General features: G+C 36.4%; 1 protein-coding gene and 1 non-coding gene across 2 annotated transcripts; both read right to left on the bottom strand.

The window, feature by feature from the left end:
* Positions 1-7,810: 7,810 nt before the first annotated feature.
* Positions 7,811-7,894, bottom strand: TRNAL-CAA. The gene has a single exon. It is a non-coding gene; the product is annotated as a tRNA-Leu (tRNA).
* Positions 7,895-8,191: 297 nt separating this feature from the next.
* Positions 8,192-21,671, bottom strand: LOC120258990 (ATP-dependent helicase BRM). Its single transcript, XM_039266504.1, has 14 exons — positions 21,233-21,671; positions 17,995-19,374; positions 16,481-17,821; positions 16,293-16,405; positions 15,970-16,057; positions 15,763-15,849; positions 15,377-15,469; positions 15,186-15,269; positions 14,138-14,341; positions 12,743-12,988; positions 11,072-12,661; positions 10,452-10,973; positions 9,556-9,792; positions 8,192-8,939 (listed from the first exon to the last, which is right to left on the bottom strand). Exons 1-14 carry the CDS (start codon positions 21,398-21,400, stop codon positions 8,229-8,231), a joined length of 6,864 nt encoding a protein of 2,287 aa, XP_039122438.1. The 5' UTR covers positions 21,401-21,671; the 3' UTR covers positions 8,192-8,228.
* Between the last annotated feature and the right edge of the window lie 569 nt (positions 21,672-22,240).

The raw sequence follows: 22,240 nt of genomic DNA, 5'->3' as shown, positions 1-22,240 counted from the left end.
GCCGGGTCCGGAGAAAAATTCCCCGTCGGGTCGGGGTCGGGGCCGGGTTAAAGAATGACCTCCCCGCCCCGCCCCGCCCCAAAATTAGTAAATATTTAATTTAAATACTATATATATATATATGTTATATGTTATAAATATGAAATATTTAAATAAAAATTGAACAAAAGGCAAAAAGCCCACATATTTATTTAATTAGCAAATTATTAATAATAATATTGCATTTTTTTAATTTTTCTAAATTTTGTAAATAATTTACTAACTAAATAAAGAGTTAGAGATTAAAATTGAGGCGGACCAGGCGATGAGTTCCATGGATTAAAAAAAGCTTTTTATTTATTATTTTTAAGTTGAAGATAATAAATTTGATATATTAACATGAAGCAATTGAATAGATCATTGCAACCATCCCATCCATGATCTCATTATATTAATTAATAATAAATTATAATTGAATTAGGGATTGTGAGATTAAGAGATGAGATTAGAGAATAGAGAGTCTCATTCTAATGAATAAAAGAAAGTTATGTATTTATCTTTAAAAAAAGTTAAAAGAATTATTTATATTAATTAAGAAATAGAATTGATTAACAATTTAGCATTTCAAAGGCGATAAAGCAATACCTTAGATGAAATAATGGATATACATTATAGACCAGATAAGATCAATGGAAATAACAGACTATTTTTTCAATAACATAATTTATTTTTTTTTATAAAAAACTAAATAAACGAAAAAAAATAAAAGATACAGTCTCTTTCCATCTCTCCCCAACCCAACAGACCAAATAAGTGATCAATCTAAATAACCAACTATTTTTTCAATAACCAATAATTTAAATTTTATAAAAATCAAATAAACCAAACAAAATAAGAGAAAGATATAGTCTTTTTTTCATCTCTCTCCTATGAATATTTATGATTTTGTTTATCTTTAATATACGTCTGATTTATGCACTTTTAAAATAAATTTTTTTATTTTTAAAAATTAAAATTTAGCACTCATAATGTATAGGGATATTTTAAAAATATCTCATTTGAAATAATTAATAAGTGAAAATATATTTATATCCTAATGATATTATTAAGCAAAAAGAATTTTTATATACATAAAAAATAAAAAATAAAATTTAAAGATCTTTGGGTTCATTTGTTAAAATTTTAGAAAAAAGATTAAAAATGTAAAAATTTGAAAATTCTTTGGATAAATTGCTACAGATATCGGGATCTTTTACCCGTTAACCCGAATCCATCATGTATCTTTACTCTTTAGCAAGAAAACAAAAACACAAAGACTAGATCTATCATTTATGTCCTCACCGATTCACCATCTCATCCTAACTTCTCTAAAAGCTCTAGACTTTGGAGGGGAGAGGAGACAAGTCTACAACCGCACACAAGCTCTCCTTCAACTCATCCTGCTTCTCGCCCACTTTTTGAGGTATGTAAAAATGAAACTAATTCAAAGATTGATAGCTTGTTTAATAGAACTTTGGCAACTAGTTGCTGCACTTATGGTTGTGAAGTTTTATTTAGTGTTGTTAAATAAGGTATTGCTTAGTCGAGTTTCTCATTTTCTGTATTTGATTATTTAGGTGTGATAAGAAGTGCACACATCTCATGGAGGAGCTTGAGAAGAGATGATGAACTCAAGGAATTTTCTTTATTAGAAATGTTTGAGAAGGATTTGAAACACTTTAAAGGCAGAGGTGAGTTGTCTGGACAATTTGTTTACTTCCAATGATGTTAACCATCTCTATTATTGTAGCTTTTGTTTTATTTATTGCATTGTTGTTGCATCTTTTTATGAGTTATGTCAAATTGTCAAAATCCATGTTGCATAGATGTTAAGGCTAGTAGTTGCTGTCTATTGGTTGCTAACATTTGTCATTTAAGCACTTATATTCTTGTTTGCTTATTTCTGATGCCAGTAATATCATTGAAATATTATGATGCCAGTAAGTTATTTCCATTCAAGTTAGATGGTAATTGACTTTTTTTTTGGGTCCATTATTCCGGTTCCCTTCTATGGATCATTTAAATGATGTTTATTCCTTTTTATTAGTTCAATTTGAAGGCATTTTGTTATATGATTTTGTTGTCGTTGTTGTTGTTATTATTATTATTATTATTATTATTATTATTATTATTATTATTATTATTATTATTATTATTATTATTATTTACTTTGAATGCTTTTCACTTTTTTTATAATGATTAGTATATTTTATCTTTTTTGGTTACTAATAAGTTCTAATTAAAATAATTAATTAACATATATGCATATATTTTCTATAGACAAATGATGGCATCTCAAGGTGGTAATTCTTCTACTCCGGTTGGTAGTAGTCAATTCGCTACAGGAACTGATGGCTCATTTACTCCACTTGATTCTCCTATAGAGTCACCAAATGAGTCACCTATAGACACTCCTACTCAAGTTAGTGAAGAAACAACACAAGTTGGTGAGAAGAGATTGAAATCAATTGTTTGGCAACATTTTAAAAAGATCAAAGTTGGTGAATCCGATAAAGAGGAATGCAATTATTGTAAAAAATTGCTTGGCGGAGGAAGTAAAAATGGAACAAGACATTTGCATGACCATCATAAAGTTTGCAAAATGAGGCCTTTTAACAACATAAGACAAAAAAAACATTAGTGCAACAACAATGGAAGGCGGATGGGAAAATGTGTGTAAGCAATTGCATGTTTGACCAAGAATCTTCAAGAAAGGATCTTGCTAGTATGATAATAATGCATGAATACCCAATTTCAATGGTTGAACATTATGGGTTCAAAAAATATTCGGCAAATCTTCAACCAATGTTCAAAATTCCTTCTCGGAATACAATTCGAAATGATATCATGAAGATATATGCTAATGAAAAATCCAAGATCATAGGCCTTTTGAAGAAGAATTTAAGTACAGTTGCAATAGCTACCGATATGTGGGTGGTTTCATATCAAAAGAAAGGATTCATGGGTATCATGCGACATTTTATTGACAACAATTGGAATTTGCAAAGTTTGGTTTTGAGATATATTTAATTTATTGACATTATAATAGTTATTTTATTAAATTTATTTTGCACTATTATAATTATAAAAGTAAGCTTATATGCTATTTTATTTCTTATAGTTATGCAATTTTTCTTAACTTGTTGGGTTTCTTTATGTGCCTTGTCCACATACGTCGGCCGTTCTCTCTAAAGAATTGTTGAAATGTATATTTGATTGGAACATAGAAAGAAAGTTGTCCACTTTGACAATTGATAATTGCACTACTAATGATGCTATGGTTGATATCCTAGTGTCTAAGCTCAAACCCTAATCATCTCTTGTTGCATGGAAAATTGATTCATATGCGTTGTTGTGCACAAATTTTGAATTTAATTGTTCAAGATGGGTTAAAGCTCATTGATGATGGAATAGAGAGGGTTAGAGATAGTGTTGCTTTTTGGACGACCACACCAAAAAGGCTACAAACTTTCAAGGAAAATGTGCAAATTTTGAACATAAACTATTCCAAACTATTGATGCTTGATTGCAAGACTCGATGGAATTCTACATATTTGATGCTTAGTGTTGCTTTGGAATATAAAGATGTTTTTTTATCATTTGCAACAAATGGAACCGCATTTTATTTCTACACCAACCGAAGAAGATTGGATGCTAGCCGAGGAGATTTGTAAAAAGTTGCATGTATTTTATACCCCTTCAAATGCATTTTCCGGGGAGAAAATATCCCACATCCAATGTTTTTTTTCCATTGATGTGTGAGATTAAAGTTTCTTTGATCACTTGAGTTAAATCTCCTATTGAAACTATTAGAAATATGGCCACAAGTATGTCAATAAAGTTTGATAAATATTGGGAAATGGTTCATGGAATCATGGGAGTAACTATCGTGCTTGATCCAAGATATAAGTTGAAATTAATGGAATATTTTTTTCCTCATCTTTTATGGAAATTTGGCTGATTATGAAATTCAAAGGATTACAAGTTATTGTTATGACTTGTTACATGAATATGAAAGTTCTACACAAATTAGCAAAATTACCAGGCAAACTTCATGTAATGGTCCAAAGGAGAATGATATTATTAATTCAAGCTTCCTTGATGGTTTTGATTCCTATGTGAGTGATTCAAACAAAAATATATTGAAGTCGGAGTTAGATCATTATTTGGAGGAAAAAGTCTTGCCAAGAACTTCGGATTTTGACATTTTAGCTTGGTGGAAAAGTTGTGGATTCCGTTATCCGATTTTGCATATAATTGCTAAAGACATCTTGGCTATTCCAATTTCTACAGTGGCTTCAGAATATGCTTTTATTACTAGTGGTAGATTGGTGAGTCCTCATCGTAGTAGGCTTCATGCGAATACTTTGGAGGCATTGATGTGCATGCAAAATTGGCCGTTGAAAAATATTGAAAGTAATCAAGTTTACTTGCAAAAAATTATAAATTTTATTTATTTTTGTATTAAATGAATATTATTTTGATTTATAGGAGAGTGTTACAAAAAAGAAGATATTTATGGCACTATTAATGAAGATTTTGAGAGTGAAGAAGAGATGGAATAAATAAAGGTATATTTTAATTATACTATGTTGTCATCATGGGAGTTGCATTTAGATGATTGACCTTGAATTATAAGATCATGTATTATTATTAATATTGTGTCTCATCACAATTTATTACTAATATATATAAATTTGTTCTTGTTGTTTACTACTACAACAGGTACTTGCATTACAACTGCAGAGTGTTCATTGAATCCATATAGGAATAAGTATTTTGAACTGGTTATCGTGAACCCATGGTGTTTCAAGTGCTTTGTTAAATTTATGATCTAAGGTTTTGATTTATGTTTGCTTTTACCTTTTCTGTTAACTATGTATGGGAGATGTTAAATTTTGCTTATTATCAGATGTTTTCATTTCAGCTGAATGAAGAAACTAGATTTACATTTTCTTTATCAGATATTTTTAATAGTTCCTTTGAACCATTGAATGTTTTTTTTCTTTCTTTCAACTATATAAGTTGTCTAACATGATTGTTCTTTGGCTTTTAAGGGTGTTTTTTTTATCAAGTAGAGTTGTTGAATTTTCATTGAGTTATGGGAAATTTATAATATAAAATTTATATTAAACAATAATATTTTAATTTATTAATCAGGGCCGGAAAATCCCCGAACAGAAAAATCCCCGCGGGAACAAGGACAGGGAAAAAATATTCCCCGTATTCGGGTTCGCGCCGGGGTCGAGGATGGGAGTGGAAAATCGGGGCCGTGGGGCCGGGGAATGTGTCCCCCGGTGAATCCCCACCCCGTTGGCATCCCTAAATGATTGCCTATCTAATTGTAATGTTAGTCAACCCAAAACTAGAAACTAAATGAACACTTCTCTAATGGAGCACAACTACAATAAGTTACAAACTTTATTGATAGGCTTCACAAACTATACAAGAAATACATCAAATATGCAGTAAAAATTTATAGCATAGGGATATAACGAAAAGCCAAATATTCCCCTTCAACATAAGGGCATCATACTTCGGTTCATTCTTTCCCTTGTACTTCATCTCTCTCTCTCTCTCTCTCTCTCTCTCTCTCTGCTCGAATAGTTCTTTCCTTAACTTTCTTCTTCAACAGCTCACTTCCTTTCTCACCTGGCATCATAGTTATTAGAAATATAGAAAGTAAATTAGGGTGTTGAGGTTTACATTGGGAAGAGATTGGGGGTTTTCACTATGGAGGGTAAAAACAAAGAAGGGAAGTCACATGGCGTTTGAAGTAAGTTGATGTGAAAAGTTACTAGTGACGTGACACGCCATGGCAATCTGCCAGAGGGACTTGATTGGAAGGAAATAAATAGTTTGGGGACATAATTGAAATTTTTTAAAGTTTAGTGATCTAAATAAAAACAACCCTATAGTTTAAGAACTACCTAGACAATTTACCTTTTAATTTATCAATCATACTATAAATAAGTCATCTCATGGCATACAAAAAATTACAGAAGCGTTCCACATCTAATTTGTTGGACGAACTACTTGCATGAAACCTTAATCACTATATATATATTACCAAAAGCTCGTTGCAACTTATTTATTTTTTTATACACTTTTATTTTTTTATTTTTTTATTTTTTTCAATCAAGCTTTTGCGTATTAATTTTTTTAATAAAATATTAAAAATATCTCGAGCATTGGAGAAATGAAGCTAGACATGATCATGCAACAATAGGGTGAGTGCACTTTCCTTGTGTCTAGCTGTAAGCACTATGGTACTTTTTGACAAAATGGATAGTCATGGGCATATACATAAAGTCAAGACTTCAACACTTTTGTACTCTCATCCTATGTAATCTGAAGTTTAAACTTGCCTTTTCGGTAATGATATGAACATCCTATGAAGGCCATTTGGTACTCATAGAAAAAGAGGTCAAACTGTAAGTGAGTAAAATAGGAGTAATTCCATAATTTTTACTATTATTTAAATTTAAAAATAAAAAATTCAATTATAAATATTTTACAAATTTAATAAATTTAAAAAACTTCTTAGAGAATTAAAAGAATTCAATAGACATGTTATTATTTTTTTAATGTACTCGTTTGGTAGATAGAATAAGGACAATAGGATAAGATAAAGTATTATATCTAACTATTATCTTTTGTTTGATGAGCTAATAAGATATGATAGTCTTATCCCATTGATATGCTTTATTCTACATATCACATGATAAATAATCCTATTTAGAAAGTTAGGATATATAGAAATGGGTAGGATAGAATAAAAATATATTATATTTTTATTTTTCCTTGGTAACTCTTCCTCATTTAGGGTTTTATTATATTCTCTTTTTTTTTATCGTTGAACTCAAGTCTTAGGACAAGAAGCTTATCAACAAATAGATAAGACACCAATTTTACTATTTTAAGTAGGGTTTCTAGCATCCAAAGGGGTTGAAGGATTTATCTATTGATCTCTTGCCTAAACATGTTTATATTTGAATCTCTTTTATGATCATGTCTTGCATTTTCTCTAGTTAAATGTTTTTATTCTAGTTTATTTTTCTTACAATGTATAGTATATTTATAGCCATCATTTATAGACTACGTATTAGTTTAAATAATTTAAACGAAACTAATAAATATACTGATAAGTTAATCATTAAAAAAAAAAAAAATCGATTAATCATTAAAAAAATATAAAACTATATTTATATAGAATTAATATCTAATAACTTATCAGGTACATATTAAACACAAATATAATATAAACTTAACATATTCATATCTTTTTCTATTCAAATTCAATCCTCATATCCTATGACTATCCACGTTTGTTATCTTCAGTAGACCAAAATACCCTCTATCCAAATATATATATATATATATATATATATGTTTTTATCCGTCCTCATCATATTCAGTTCACAAAACATGCCCTCGAGAGTGGGACAAAGATGATACTGCTACTAATTATTAAGAGAAAGGAAGGTAGGGAATTGAATGATGTGTGGGGGCAGAGGCTGAGACTTGGCAGGTGCTTTTTCCACCAACCACTCCTGCAAAAATCAAATGTAACTCTATACTCTATTTTTTTTATATTTTTGGCTACTAGGGAGTTAATGAAAACTTCTAAATTTTTTCTTTTTTAAGAAAATATTATTAATTAATCATTGTTATTTCAAGTATAGTTTAATAATTTGGTTTTGAATCATTTATTATTATTATTATTATTATTATTCATTAACTATTACATCAAAAAGTAATAAAAAAATATATAAAAAAATATATATATATTTGTCAGAAGTGGGATTTGAACCCACGCTCTCTCACGAGAACCAGAACTTGAGTCTGGCGCCTTAGACCACTCGGCCATCCTGACTATTGTGTGATTTTCTCTGTAATTGAATTAATTTATAGTTAGTCTACTCTTTTCCCCCAATCAACCTCACGACCCACGTACATATAGATTTGATATAACCCCAACAAAAAACAAAAACAAACACGTACACATACATAATAGACAAGAGAGCGAGAGATACATATATAGATTAAGAGATAAAAAAGATGATTACAAAAATGGAGGTGAGCACTGGTAGAGGAAGGGCTGTGCATATTCTTGGATTAGATCTAATAATGGCCCTGACCACAACTAAAATCATGTAACAACAGAATTATGTTTTTATATGTACACAGACACTATCCAACCCTCACAATCACAAATGACTAGGCCTCCTTTTCCCAGTATCCGTCCTCAATTTCTTTGCAGGTTTAGCCCATTGTACCTCTGCCACATTTGGGGAACCCCCTGCTGACCCACCACTCACCTGTTGTTGCTGCTGCTGTGATGCTTGTTGATGCCCCCATCCACTTGGATGTATAGATTGTTGGGAAGGATGTGTGTCTTTGTTGTGGAGTGGAGGGACCCGAAGACCGCCGCGGCTCATCGGGGATGCAGGTGCCACCGCCCTCCCCGGGACCGATGGAGATAATGGTCCTGCTCTGGCTGGATTTGATGGAGAGACCTGTCCCATTCGCTGCTTTGCCATCGTCTTGTCCCTGTCTTTCCTCTTCTTTTTGCAGATTACCAGCTCACCTGGATGTGCCAGGAGGAGTGGGTTGTGGGCACTTCCACTCGCGGAGCCACCACCAGATTCCCTTAACTTGGATGCATGACCGCGGGTCCGGCCATCTTCATCAGGTGGTGCCAGACCACAGTTTGTGGACCTGGCAGAGACCGAGTTTGGTTCCACTTCGCCAAACGAGTTGGGATGTTTGCTTTGTTTTGGAGATGGAACAATAGTTGCTGGTCCTCCCGGCACAGAGGACATGAATGAGTTTCTTGCTTCTCGGTAGTCTGTGCCTGGGAAAGCGATCTTCATGATATCGAGAAAAACGTCGTTGAGTTTTCTGGCTTCGTACCTTGCCTGCATCAAGAATGGAATCACTTGATCTAAATCTTCTTATTTTAGTCATATGCAAGTCTGAAAAGCAGAATGTGTCCTCTATATGCCCATGTAGAGTAGAGTGGTCCTCAATCTAGTGATGAATTGTACAACCAAATAATTGGGAATGAATGTTCTCTAACATACATACACACAATCTGGAAAGTTAGTAACTATTAGGCTGATACAACATACAACTACCAGGACCACAACCTTGATTAACGAATATCTGGGTTACAGGAAATAGTCCTCACTATGTGCATAGAATGCTAAGAATTGGCATAAAATCACTTCAGCAAAAGAGTATGCACTTAACAGAGATCTACTATCCCACACACCCAAAAAAACGAGCATTTGCTGATAGATGAACTGCGGTATCCACATCATTGAAAAGTGACAGATAATTACTATTAATAGGAGGCTAGTGAAGAATTGATACTTTTCCACCAAGTCTGACTACTGAGAGCAAATCTGACAATCTCTAGTGAAGTGTGCCTTTTAAGTTCTTATGAAAATTAGGTAAAACAATTAACGGTTGCTTGTGTATGATACTTGCAATCAAAACTCATTCACAGAAGTAGTGAGACCAAGGACATACCTCATGCGAGTAACCACAGCACTGGACAACATTTTTCAACATTAATTGCACATCAGCAATGAAATCTGGCACACCATCATACTCCAAACCGTCCACTCGCTGATCAATTTTTTGCAAATCTAACAGATCATCAGTAATTGATGATGAATTCCTCTTCCACCAATCAGATAGAACAGGTGCAACCTGATGACCATCTTTATCTATTCTCCTCTGGAGCTTGCTAATAACATTTTTATACTGCAAGAATGAAAAGAATCATGTGCTGGATGTACAGTTAAAGTAATAGGGTTGTCCCTGCTGAATTTCAGGAGATGTTATGGAAGTCAATTCATTGGAGAGCTGATGTTACAATAGCAATCATCTCAGGATATTCAGATAAAGTTAAGAAAAATACAAAATTTAATTAGCAATGACAAGTAATAACACAGATTTCTATCAAGTATAACATGAAACTCAACCTAAAAATACTGTGGCAACAATAAATCTAGTGATCTTGCATTGCAGAAAACACAATCCATATCCCTGGCTATTTCATCCTTCGGAAGTGTGAAAAGTCGGCTAACAGTTCTGAGGACTAACATGATAACAAAAATTAACCAAACCACATGAAATACGGCTTCTTCAATCTCAAACACGATTTCAATAGCAGAAGCATTTTCATCAAGAATTGTAACACCTCCAAATTCTAGTGTCTGAAACACGAATTGTGCAAGCAAGAAAGCATCTAACAGTATCCCAATAAATTATTCTCATAAAGTAGATGGTTCTGCTCCAAGTGAAACTGCCTAACCCTTTGGTTATTACCTATTACTAGCATCAATTAATCTAGATACAAAGACCTGGCCTGTATAGGAACATATCTTGCAAATTAGTAGGCATGATAAAAGTATGCATACCTTCCTTTGCATACTGTCTGACATTTTTGCACCAGCAAAACTGAGACCAGTATTCATAGTCCTACCATTCCAGCTACCCCTATTAGGTTCATTAGCATCTTCTGTAGACCCAGATAAGTAGCCCAACCTGCTGGCATGTTGTGGCATCATGGCATTTGAAGACTTTTTTGATGGTAAATTCCGTTTCTGTTTCAATGATGAAGTTCTTGTATCACGCCTATCTGAAACAGGTTCACTTGAAGGCTCAATTTCCGGTTCAGCCCTAAACTGTGTATCATAATCAAGGCTCCCCCTCATTGATGCTCGCGGAGGAAGCACCCTCTCATTGGTGGATTTTTCTTCAAGCTTCTCTACATTATATCGGGGTCGAATGCGTACACTGCGTTTGCGCTTTATGGTTGGTGGCTGCAGAACCTGCTCCTCTTCATTATCATCACGCTCATGATTCCAACTTCCTGATTGTTGAAGATCCATGTGGGAATCCCCAGATGCCGCAATTTCCCCTTCTTCTAGATCATCTGGCTGTAATATCAAAACAATATAAAGAAATATGACAAAATGTGTACGAAAGGTAACATTTTAAGACACTAAAAAAAAAGAAACAAGAGCAGAGCCAGCACCATGCTTCTTGAAAGAGGACCAGGTCTGGCATCCAGAGCAGAAAGTGATCCAAATTTCTGTGAAGACAAAGGAGTAGAAGGCTGATGTGTTCTTCGATTTCCAGAAGATGAACCTGAAGAACCAGCTTCTTCGAATAGATGACTACTTCTGTTGCGTTCTATTGCTCGAGGTAACTCAAAGCTACCACCATCACAAATTGGCCCTTCCTCTTCCGATTGATCTTTATTACCAGGCATTGCATCAACAGCACCATTAAATTCCTCATCTTCAAATTCACCTATTTCCCCCTCTTCTTCATGCAATGAATATGCATTCCTCTCCTCCGAGCTAGCATCAGAATTCTCACCATCTTCATCTTCCAATTCTCTATAAATAGAATATTTACCTGTTTGTGGAGCTCTAGTCCGCCCCCTTCTTCTCTCTGTTCTACTAGGCGATAATCCAGAAAATAGTTCATCAGTATCCAAATTAATATTGGAAGCCAAAAGGTTCTTTGATGGTTTCTTAGATAAATTTGCAATGGTTCCATTTACTTCTCGAGAACCAGCACGAAGCCACTTGGGAACTTGGTTGTATTTCATCATTTCCCCAGTCCAATCAAACTCCTCATCCATTTGATCAAACAATTCTATTTCTTCTTCACTACGGGCAATCATGCGATTAACTTCTTGCAGGGAAGGAACATCATGAACAGTTTCTTGGTATCTCTCATCGTCATGGAGTAGAGTCTCTAACGTCAGCCTTCTTTCTTCATGCGTTGTCCTTTGATCAAAACGACCAGCATTTATGACCTCATCCGCCATATCAATCTTATATTGTTGGATGTTGTTACGTATAAGGCTCTCAATGGATCCCATATACCTATCTTTGCCAGCTAGGTCATCCTCCTCTATGTCTCCTGTACCTCCATTCCTCAGATCATCTTCCTTTTGATAACTGGGAATTTTGTCAACAACAGCTTCCATGTATATGACTTTCACCTCTCTCTGTTGTCCAATTCGATGAGCCCTAGCCACTGCTTGCTCTTCATTTTGTGGATTTGGATCTGGATCGTATATCACGACTGTGTCAGCGGTCTGAAGATTTAAGCCTCTTCCAGCAGCCCGAATACTGAGCAAGAAAATGAAACAGTCTGAATTCGGACTGTTAAAATCCACTATCGCTGACTCCCGATCCTCGAGACTGGTTGTACCATCAATTCTTCTATACACAAGCCGCCTCCATTGCAAATATTCCTCTAATATATCAAGAAGTTTTGTCATGGTACTGAAAAGAAGAACACGATGCCCTGCCCTCTGAAGTTTTATGAGAATTCGATCAAGGATCCAAAGCTTCCCACAAGACCTAATAATGAAGTCTTTGGAATACTCATTAAAATATGGGTAGTTAAGCAAAGGATGGTTGCAAACCTTCCGCAGCTCCATACATTTATTATTAAGATTCTTATATATCTTGACCTGGTACATAGGGTTCTTCTGAACTCTACGCATCTCATCCTCAGGATCAACCCTAATAGTGCCGGTAGATTTAATCCAATCATAGATGCAACTCTGCATAGCAGACATTCTACACCGCAGGACAGTGGAGACCTGTGGAAATAGATCATTTCACTACTTCTGCTAACTGGAAGGAAAATTAAACTATACCCAAAATCAAAATGAGCTGCCTACCTTCCGTGGAAGTGAACCCTCCACATCTTCAACACGCCGCCTCAACATAAAAGGCTCCAGAATTTGATGAAGCCGGTGGATTATAATCACCTTCTTTTCAGTTTCCAGCCAATCATCCTCCTCTGGATTATGTGAGGGACCATCCTTCTGGAAGGGCTTTGAGAACCAATCATGAAATGCTTTGCGATTATCAAAAACTTCTGGCAGGAGTAGATTCAATAAAGACCAAAGTTCCTTCAAATCATTCTGCAGAAACCAATATCAGACATTCCATAGGCTGATGAAAACACCCTTTAAGCTATGACAATGCAATTGCAAAACAAAATAGCAAAATAATCTAATAAATAATGTACAAGTTGCAGATCAGCATTTTATAAACAGAAGGCATTATCACAGGCAAAATGGGGAAAAAAACAAGCAGAAAGCTTGAGCAATGTGTACAGGATTATATCATAAACTTGATTGATTCATAAAGCAGCCATAACACTTATTTTAAATAATTGGCACACCAAAACTTGAAGAACTTTAACAACCATGAGAATCCTGCAAGAGTTACATTCTTGATTGCAATGGAAAAATCTTTCAATAAAGATATCCAAAATGCACATTATTTAAGGAGTCTTGTTCTCCTGAACAGAGAACCTTTTCCACACTTGCAAAATAAAAATAAAAGGTATATGAATGGAGAGTGACCCTGCTGCACTTCCATGATAAAATTACTACCAAGAATGTACATAGTTATACACATAAAATTATCATTTGTTGTAAGAGCAAAGCTCTATAATTCTTTATTACCATCAGAATGGAATGATCAATGGGCACAGGCAAAGAGTACTGCCCAAAACAAATGATGTCTTTCAGTCTTTCTACTTGAGGTGTCAACAGGCCACGGGAAAAGTGAGGCCTAGCTGTGAATTATCAGGCTGAATATTTGCGTACACGAACCTTGGACAATTTAAGGGTAAGTGTAATGCAGTTAAGGCTTTCAGAATTTGGACCAACCTAAGGCTTAAGATACCTTCTTTGGTGTGAATCCAGATTAAGTGGTGCAGCTTTCAAGCCAACAAAAGCAAGTACACTTTGCCTATGGCCAACTTTACTTTCTATCAGCCAAAAGCATTATCAAAGATGAATAGAATTATCTCAAGAGCTACGAGTAATAAGAAAATCACCATCTATACACTATAATCTCTGATTATCGAGCATAGGTGGTCTTGCTAACTACACAGACAAGCAACACAATCCATAATGTCACATAGAAGTAAAGATAATTTTGCACACATCCCAACAGAATGAACAAAAAAGAACAAAAAGCAGACAACCAATTTTTCAAGATTCACAAATGCATATAAGCTTTCTCTTAATACCCCAGAATTTCAATTGTCAAAGGCAAACCTGCAATGGAGTCCCAGTGAGAAGCAACCGTCTCTGGCAACGGTACCTGTCAAGATCACGTGCCAAAACAGACTCCCTATCCTTCATACGCTGGGCTTCATCAATGATGATGTATTTCCAATCAATTTTTGATAGCTTTGAGCGATCATACATGATAAACTCATAAGTTGTTACGAGGACATTAAACTTTACAGCACTAACTTCCTGGAAGGCTCACAAGAAACAGAAGAATTTAGTGCAAATTCATTTGAAACTTCAACCCAAGTAAAAATCAAAGTAGGATATGAGATTGTCTATGAGATAATACTTTTCTTTGTTCAAATTAAAAGCTTAATAAGGAATTGGAAAGCACTGAATTTCAAGACAATAATCCCGTAAAGAAAAATTAGTGGTCATGAGATGGTGGCTCTGTTAAAGAAAGACAAAGTCGGGGATTCCTGACCAACCAGGCTGGTTCACAGTATGAGATCTAACACAGTCAGAACAGATTTATCAAGCCGAGACCCAATCAATGATTTGGGAAAAGCTAAAAAATAAAAATAAAAAAATAATTTGGAAATCTCTGAACCTTAGTATTCAAGTTTCCGCCTAAAACCCTTGGAGGGTCTCAGACCAGCCAGACCATTGTGGCCAGGCAAGCCCCTACTTCTCTTTGCCACGTTTAAGTCTAATTTAAAACCAAAGTATTGCAGGGAGAATCTTAAATAACAAATACATTGGAACTATAGTGTACAGCATCCATAACCTACCCTATAAAAACTAATATATCACTTGAACAAACCAGAACATTTATAGTTGAAGTGTTAAATAGTGCAAGATTTTCTACCAAATCGTCAGCAGAAAGGTTTGACAAAGACCAAGTCAAAAGTAACAATAGTACATCCGGTTACGTTTAAGGAGGATCAATTTTTTCTATAAGTCATTATACAATACCACCTGTAACCATTTTCCAGTGCTTTTATTGATACTTAACCCTCAAGAGGGACAGCTTTACTGAATTAACGAAGAAACTTGAAAACCAGATCAAAAGCATGGGGCAAAATCTTACATGAGAAAACAGCTTTGATCTTTGATCCTTGCTACCAACATAAAAGATGCATGACACAGAAGGAAGCCAGTTAAGCAGCTCGCTCTGGATATAAGGAACACAGGAAAAATCACATGAAAAGAAGAACCTCAAATAATGAGTGCTTGGAAATAACAAATCTTTCTAAAAATTTAAAAGAAATTTTTAAAAACCTTCCAATTTACTAAGACGGCATTTGGAACTATTATGAGATGTGGCCCATAGTTCCCCTTGAATTCCATCAAGTAAGCAATCACAGCCATCACCTGCTCCAATTGAAATAAGATCATTAAAAGATCATTTGCCGATTAGATAGCTGTTATATAACTTAACTATAAGCAAAGAATGCAACTAAAGAAGGGGTAAGAAACCTACTCAGACGAACATAAGAAATTAGAGAGAAGTACACAAATTTGTAGCTAATTGCCAAAGTAATTACTTGTAAATAAGTTCAATTGAGACTGATATTAAAACTCACAATGTATGAAATCACAATACAAAGTTATTAGCTGCTATTTGGGAAGCATGACCATGACCTAGTGGTTAAACAAAATCATACCTGTACAGTCTTTCCAAGACCCATCTCATCTGCCAAAATACCATTCAGCTTGTTGTTGTACAAGGAAAGCATCCATTGCAATCCAACCTAGAAAAATGATTGCAATCAATGTGAAACAATCAGCAAATTAAATGGAGTAAAATAATAGAAAATTCTAAAAATCAATATACACAAGGAATACGAAAACAGCTCGCAGCTGTGACATACAATCTGATAGTCTCTTAATGTTCCAGCTCGCAACATTGAGGGCTGCCTGATAACTCTCTCATTTACCGCATGAGCAAGGTTGTAGTACCTGTTACCAATAAAAGCAGTCTCATTTAAATGTGCAAAACGAAAACTTGGGACAGAAAAACAAGAATTGATTTCTATGCCATAATATTAAAGAAATCATTTTCCTTGATTTTATAAAAAGAATAGTTTAATTGCCTCATCACATGAAGGATAACGAGATGCATAATCCTCAACAGTAATGTAAACAATCTACAAAATTCTGTGTGATAAAAAGATTCAAAATGATTCAAACTTACTTGTTGACCGATGAGCTTTCTTTTGGTGCATTCATTTCAGAAAACCTATTTCTAATCATCACCTCCTCCCCTGCACATGCAGCTGCAGCCTTGATTTCTTCTTCTGAAAGACCCTGGAGCCACAGAAAATTTTGGACAACATACATCAACAACCATAAATAAGACAAGGGGTGCTAAGCATGCTCTACCTGGGATCGAGCAGCGGCTGCAGCAGCATTTGCTGCTTCTTCCACCTCTTGATGATTCTTTGCTGCTGTTATTTTTCCTCCAAGTTTGTGAAGATACTCTTCTGTCTGGGATAGAAAAGAAGAGAGAACAGAATATCGTTGTGCTGCATCACCAGGAATATTTGTCTGTTGTTCAAGCAACATTTCACGATATCTATCCACATCATTGTTCTTCAATGCTTCCATTCTTTTAGTTCTATCTTCATCCTTTCTTTTCGAAAATTCCCTTAGCATTCTTTCATGATATTTTGCAACTCCTCGGTTGCGAGCAGTCCGTGCATCTCGAATAGCCCAATGAGCCTCCAAAAGCTTCTTTCGCCACTGAAAGATGGATTTCAGTTGCTTCTCTCTAGTGGCCTTCTGTAACTGTTGAACCTGCCTTGCAAGCTCAATCCTTTGTCTTTCACACTGCCTAACGAACTTCCTATATGGTCTATCAGGCATTGCCATTATCTCCTGCTGTTGCTGATCAACTTCATCTCTCAGACGAGCCTGAAAATCTAAAAGTCGGAGCTTTCTTTCTTCTATTTGCAGTCGTAAAACAAGATCAGGCCTAATCCTTTTTCGCTCTAAGTTAACAGCAAGTAAACCACTGATCTTTCTCAAATTTTCTGTCCTTTTCTTGTTAAGCACATCCATGCCTTCCTCAAATAGCAGATCTTTCATGTCATATGCTAAAATAAGGTTGCTCGAATTGTTTGCCACCATTGCCCCCAAGGAGTCATGCCTTCTGGTAAAGAATGGAAAATCAAAAAGTGGGCCATGATACTTCCTTGTACCAATGTCCTTTGGAACTGGTGCACTTCCAGTGGATGCAGGCTTCCTTGTTTGCCCTGCATCAACATTGGTGCTTACCACTGGAACACCAGGAGCTTGTGCGGGAACAGACTTTCCCTTTTCAGGATTATAATCAACTTTGCTGGGCAACTTCAGATTTCCCCGTTCAGCCTCCTGCTCAGATTTGGCCAAAGTGGCACCAGTCTGCTCTACCTTTCCAACTGATCCAATTTGCATAGGTTCTTTTCTTGAACCAGCAACTCCTTGCATGTGAGTAACCATGACTGCCTTCTCTTCCACACTCAAGGGCTCCTCCTTTGGTGAACTATGACTTTTGCTGGAAGAGGTGCCCACTGGGACCTTCTCAGTGGTCTCTACATGTCTTGTGTGCTCTTCAGCAGCACTTGCCAAAGGCCTTTCCTGGTTAACCATTCCTGGAGTAACAAACATCTGCTGTGGCTGTAAATCAATTGGTGGTGGAACAATGGCTTGAAGAACTTCTTGGGGAAGGTTGCGCTCTCCACGCTGAAAATCAGAATGGGCAAAAAAAAAAATATAGCATATAAAACAAGAAACTCATTGAATTAATGAACATGAAAACTACAGCAATAATTTCATTGAAAGCAATAAACATGAAACCTTAGCAATAGTTTTATCTTCACAGAAAGGTGGGTGGATTGAAGAGCAGCTATAACTACCTTTAGGCGCCTAAATGCTAATATTTGCGCTTTAAGGACATGGAGCTGCTGCTTTGTAAACCCAATTCCTGCACGCTGGGGTGGTATCTGGGATGATCCAGTATGGGCCGGTGCTGAGTTTCCAGGAACCTCACTGGAAGGAATAGCAGCTTGAGACATAGCACGGTTCTGCTGCAAAGACCTGAAGTATTGCATTTGCAGGGTTTCAGGCCCAGGCCCAGGACTGGGTCCGGTAATTATATTTTTTGATTGTGAAAGGTCTGCACCCTGTGTCATGCTCCCAGATGATTGTGGCATATGCATAGTCGGTCCTCCATTTCCAGTTGCGATTGGAGGCCTCGCAGCTCTTTCATTCTGGTTCTCCCTACTACGACCGGCAAGTTGCTGCTGCTGCTGCATTTGTAAATTATTAAAATTCCCTGCAGGAGTAGCCCCACTACTTGATGGTGACCCTGAAGGAATTAGCTTTGGGCTCTTTACAGGCCCCATCTGCGCAGAAAGATCATTTAAGGAATTCCCATGAGCTGAATTTTCAACATTAACTGGGGATGGGATAAACTGTGGCTTTGATGGAGGCAGACCAGACTGTGATGCAGGAGCGCTTGCTTCACTTGACTTCTGCATTGCTTGCAATCTAGCAGCATGCCAAGCCGGCATCATTTGAGCAACAACATTCATATTTCCAGGAACAGAGAGATCAATATTATGTTCCTGAGCCCAATTATGCATCAATCGCAATTGCTGCATCAGCTGATTGTTGGCTATATTTTGAATGTTCACTTGTGACTGTTGAACAGGTCTTATCATGTTAGATGATAGTGATTGGCCAAGTGCAGCTATCTGCGGAGGCTTTATCTCATTTCGTTGATCAATACTGGTAGAACCCTGTTCCATCTTATTCTCACCCTGCCCTGAATTTTCAACAGATTTCTTAAACAAGGACATCTGTGCCTGGTTGGCCGCCTGCAGCGCCATGAGTTCCTGTATTTTCATACTATTTTGACGCAGATCTTGTTCCCTCACTGGTGGCCCACCCATGCCAATTTTTCCTTGTTGTGCCAGCAGATTCCCATGGGGCTTGTGCTGTGCAGCCTGCAGAGCAAATTGGATGTAAGGTTGATGAATTGGGTTCTGACCATGTTGTTCCAGGCCTTGCCCTTTGTTCTGGTTTTCCTCTCGGAGCTGAGGAGGCACTTGTTGATGAGGTAAATCATTAAACTTCCTTGAAGGTTGTGAAAGAGGAACAGCACTAGATGATGACGGGAAGTTGCCAGCAGCCATAACTCCATGCATACCACCACCTTGATAAGCAAGGAAGGCATTATCTCCTTCAGGCTTTCTTAGTTGCTGCTGTTGTTGCTGCTGCTGCTGCTGCAATGACTACAAAATGACAAAAAGAACAGTTAATCATGAGATCCAAAGACCATTCACATACCAGCTTTAAAAGTAATTAAGGAAGTCTTGCGATTTGACTGGATCAATACATCATTAGTGAGAGGGTATGGTGTTGAAGAAAGAAAAACAAAAAAAGTCCGCTGATTCACACTGGCCCACCTTAGTGCACACATCTGACAGAGTAAATGTAGAAAATGCGAAAGACACGGTTCAAGAATCAATGTAAAATACTAAAGTTTCCTAACAACTACTACCTGTATGCAACCAACAGCAAAATACAGACTCTAAGGAGGATCACTAACATACCTCCAGTATATAAAGTTAACAGCAAGGCATCAGTCCATACATGAGAATGAAGGCCCATTCAGGGTTACTTAGCATCTATAAGTTTACACCCAAACAGAGAGTGCTTAACACTTAACAGGAATACTTGGAACATACATGCTTCCTCCAGATAAAAGATACTAAATGGTGACAAAAACCTACCCAAACAGATATATGACAATAATCCAATAAAACATATACTCCAGTATCCTTTACCAAATCAAGGAATATGGCAAGTAAGTTTTAAATAGGTCGATAAGAAAAAGAATGGCCAGATCCATAGACAACTTAACCATTTGGTATATGTCAGCTAGTTATGAATCAGATGCAGAGAATGGTGTGATCTCTAAAGCATCAACAACCAAAACCACACTGAATAATGGGAATGAAAGCCTACCAAATTTTCAGTGAATGTACAATCTTTCACTGGATAACAGGAATACTTAGAACATATATGCTTCCTCCAGATAGAAGACACTAAAAGGTGACAAGAATCTACCCAAACATATATACGACAATAATCTCACAAAACATATGCTCTAGTATGCTTTACCAAATCAAGGAAGATGACAAGCAGGTTTTATAAGGCGATAAGAACAAGAATGGCCCGATCCATAGACAACTTAATCATTTGGTATTTGTCAGCTATTTAGGAACCAGCCGAAGAGAATGGTGAAATATCTCTAAATCATCAACAATCAAAACCACACTGAATCTTGGGAATGAACAGCTACCAAATTTTCAGTGAATGTACAAATCTTTCACTGAATACAGAATTCAATCGCCAACCACAAACTCTTGCTTTAACTTGCAAGCCAAAATGAATCAAAATGGGAGTCGACAGACTAGAAAAAGAGCCAAAAAGAATGAAGAGGAAAGAAGAGGATAACAACCAAAATGCTGAAAGGAAAAGAACACTAGCAATGCATTTTGTTGAAATTGATCTTCCATCTGATGCATTTGATCGTCCAAACAAGCACCCAAAATTATATCCTCCATCTTCTCAATCCAAACACAACTAGCAAACAAAATCAATCCAGAATCCAGCTTATAAAAGAACACAAGACAGGGCAGCATTACACGCGAGTAATTCAAAGAAAAAAACCAAACTTTAGGGTAAAACCAGGCAGAACAACAGAGACTGGAGTCACAGGGCAGCGAAGAAGAGAAAAGGGAGAGGCCAGAGAACAGCACGAGGTTGTTGGGCAGGGGAAGTACTATAGGAGACCCCAAAAAAGAGGATTTCAAACCAAATCATTGAAATCCGAAAGCGGTAGAAGCCGAGAAACCAGCCAAAGAAAAAACGCACGATGGAATCCACGCCGTAGAGTCCAGATCATGCTCGCAAATATCAAATCCCACAAGCAATTAAAGAAAACCCCCCCAAAGAATACCGCTTTCCCTAGATATGGAAAGCTCATCCCGCCGCCTTTTTCTCAAATCCCCACGCAACCGCCAGAACGACCCCAAGCTTCGCCCCCCAAAAAGGGAACCAAAAACGGCACGAAATCCCACTCACCTGTCTAAACCCCAACTGCTGCTGCTGATGCTGAATCGAATCAAACCCTAGATGCGCCGGCGGAGCTGAGACAGCCGACGATGACGACGATGGAGACGCAGACGACGAAGTTGAAGACCTCCCCGGCGGCGCCACCGCCGGATTCCGTCCTCCAACCCCGCCCTGCATCCCGGCAACCACCCCCACCTCCAATCCGAGATCCCCGCACTCCCAAAACCCTAGAAACACGCACCGATCTCCACGATCCCAACTCCAAATCCCAGATCCAACCCCAAATCGATCGCCGGAAAACCCCAATCGCCCCCACAACTCGTAATTTTCACTACAAATTCAAAAAATCCATCGTTTGCTTCTTCGGAGTCAAACCCTAACCCTAGAGGGCTCCATTTTTTTCCCTTTTTCCCATATTTTTTCCCTTTTTTCTTTTTTCTTTTTTTTTCTCTTCGTTTTTTTTACGAAGCTCTTGAGAAACGTCCTTCTTAAGTAAACCCTCGGGTTGGGTCCGCTAACCACGGTTAAAATTGCCTCGGGTTTCAGCTTTTCCGAACTAACCCCCAACGTTCTGCTTATTTACAACTGTGCCACCTATTATTATTTTTTTCCCGAAATTGCCCTTTTTATTCTTAGCTTTGTTCTTTTGCAGCTACACCCATCAAAGTTTTATATTTATTTACCGTTATTTTCTGCATTTTTTATATAAAATCAAATTTTTTTTTTTTTGGTTAATGATAGTGATAATTTCAAAAACTAGCTATTAGATATTTATTTAAATAATTAAATGTTTATTAAAAGAGTTTTGTGGAATTTTTTTAATCCATGAATATTTTATATGTACATATTTAGATACGTTAGATATTATGTTTATATCCTAAAATTAATGTTTGTTTATATTTTATAGATTTATAATTTTTAATATTAGCCCCACTCTGCATTACCCTTGAAATATGAATTAGGTAATGATTACTCCATTTAATTATATAAAGTGAGAATATAATAATTTTTAGAATT

This window comes from Dioscorea cayenensis, chromosome 1 (assembly GCF_009730915.1).
Source record: "Dioscorea cayenensis subsp. rotundata cultivar TDr96_F1 chromosome 1, TDr96_F1_v2_PseudoChromosome.rev07_lg8_w22 25.fasta, whole genome shotgun sequence".
Classification (NCBI taxonomy): domain Eukaryota; kingdom Viridiplantae; phylum Streptophyta; class Magnoliopsida; order Dioscoreales; family Dioscoreaceae; genus Dioscorea; species Dioscorea cayenensis.
Note: the sequence above shows the minus strand (reverse complement) of the source record. Positions and strands in the feature narration are given on the sequence as shown.

Excerpts from the sequence above, each read along its gene's own strand:
- LOC120258990 (XM_039266504.1), bottom strand. The coding sequence starts at position 21,400 with ATGCAGGGCGGGGTTGGAGGACGGAATCCGGCGGTGGCGCCGCCGGGG. Across the intron at positions 16,058-16,292 it reads GAAAGCTCATCGGTCAACAA|GTACTACAACCTTGCTCATG; the intron begins GTAAGTTTGAAT and ends TATTGGTAACAG. Across the intron at positions 8,940-9,555 it reads GCTGTGGTTACTCGCATGAG|GCAAGGTACGAAGCCAGAAA; the intron begins GTATGTCCTTGG and ends TTCTTGATGCAG.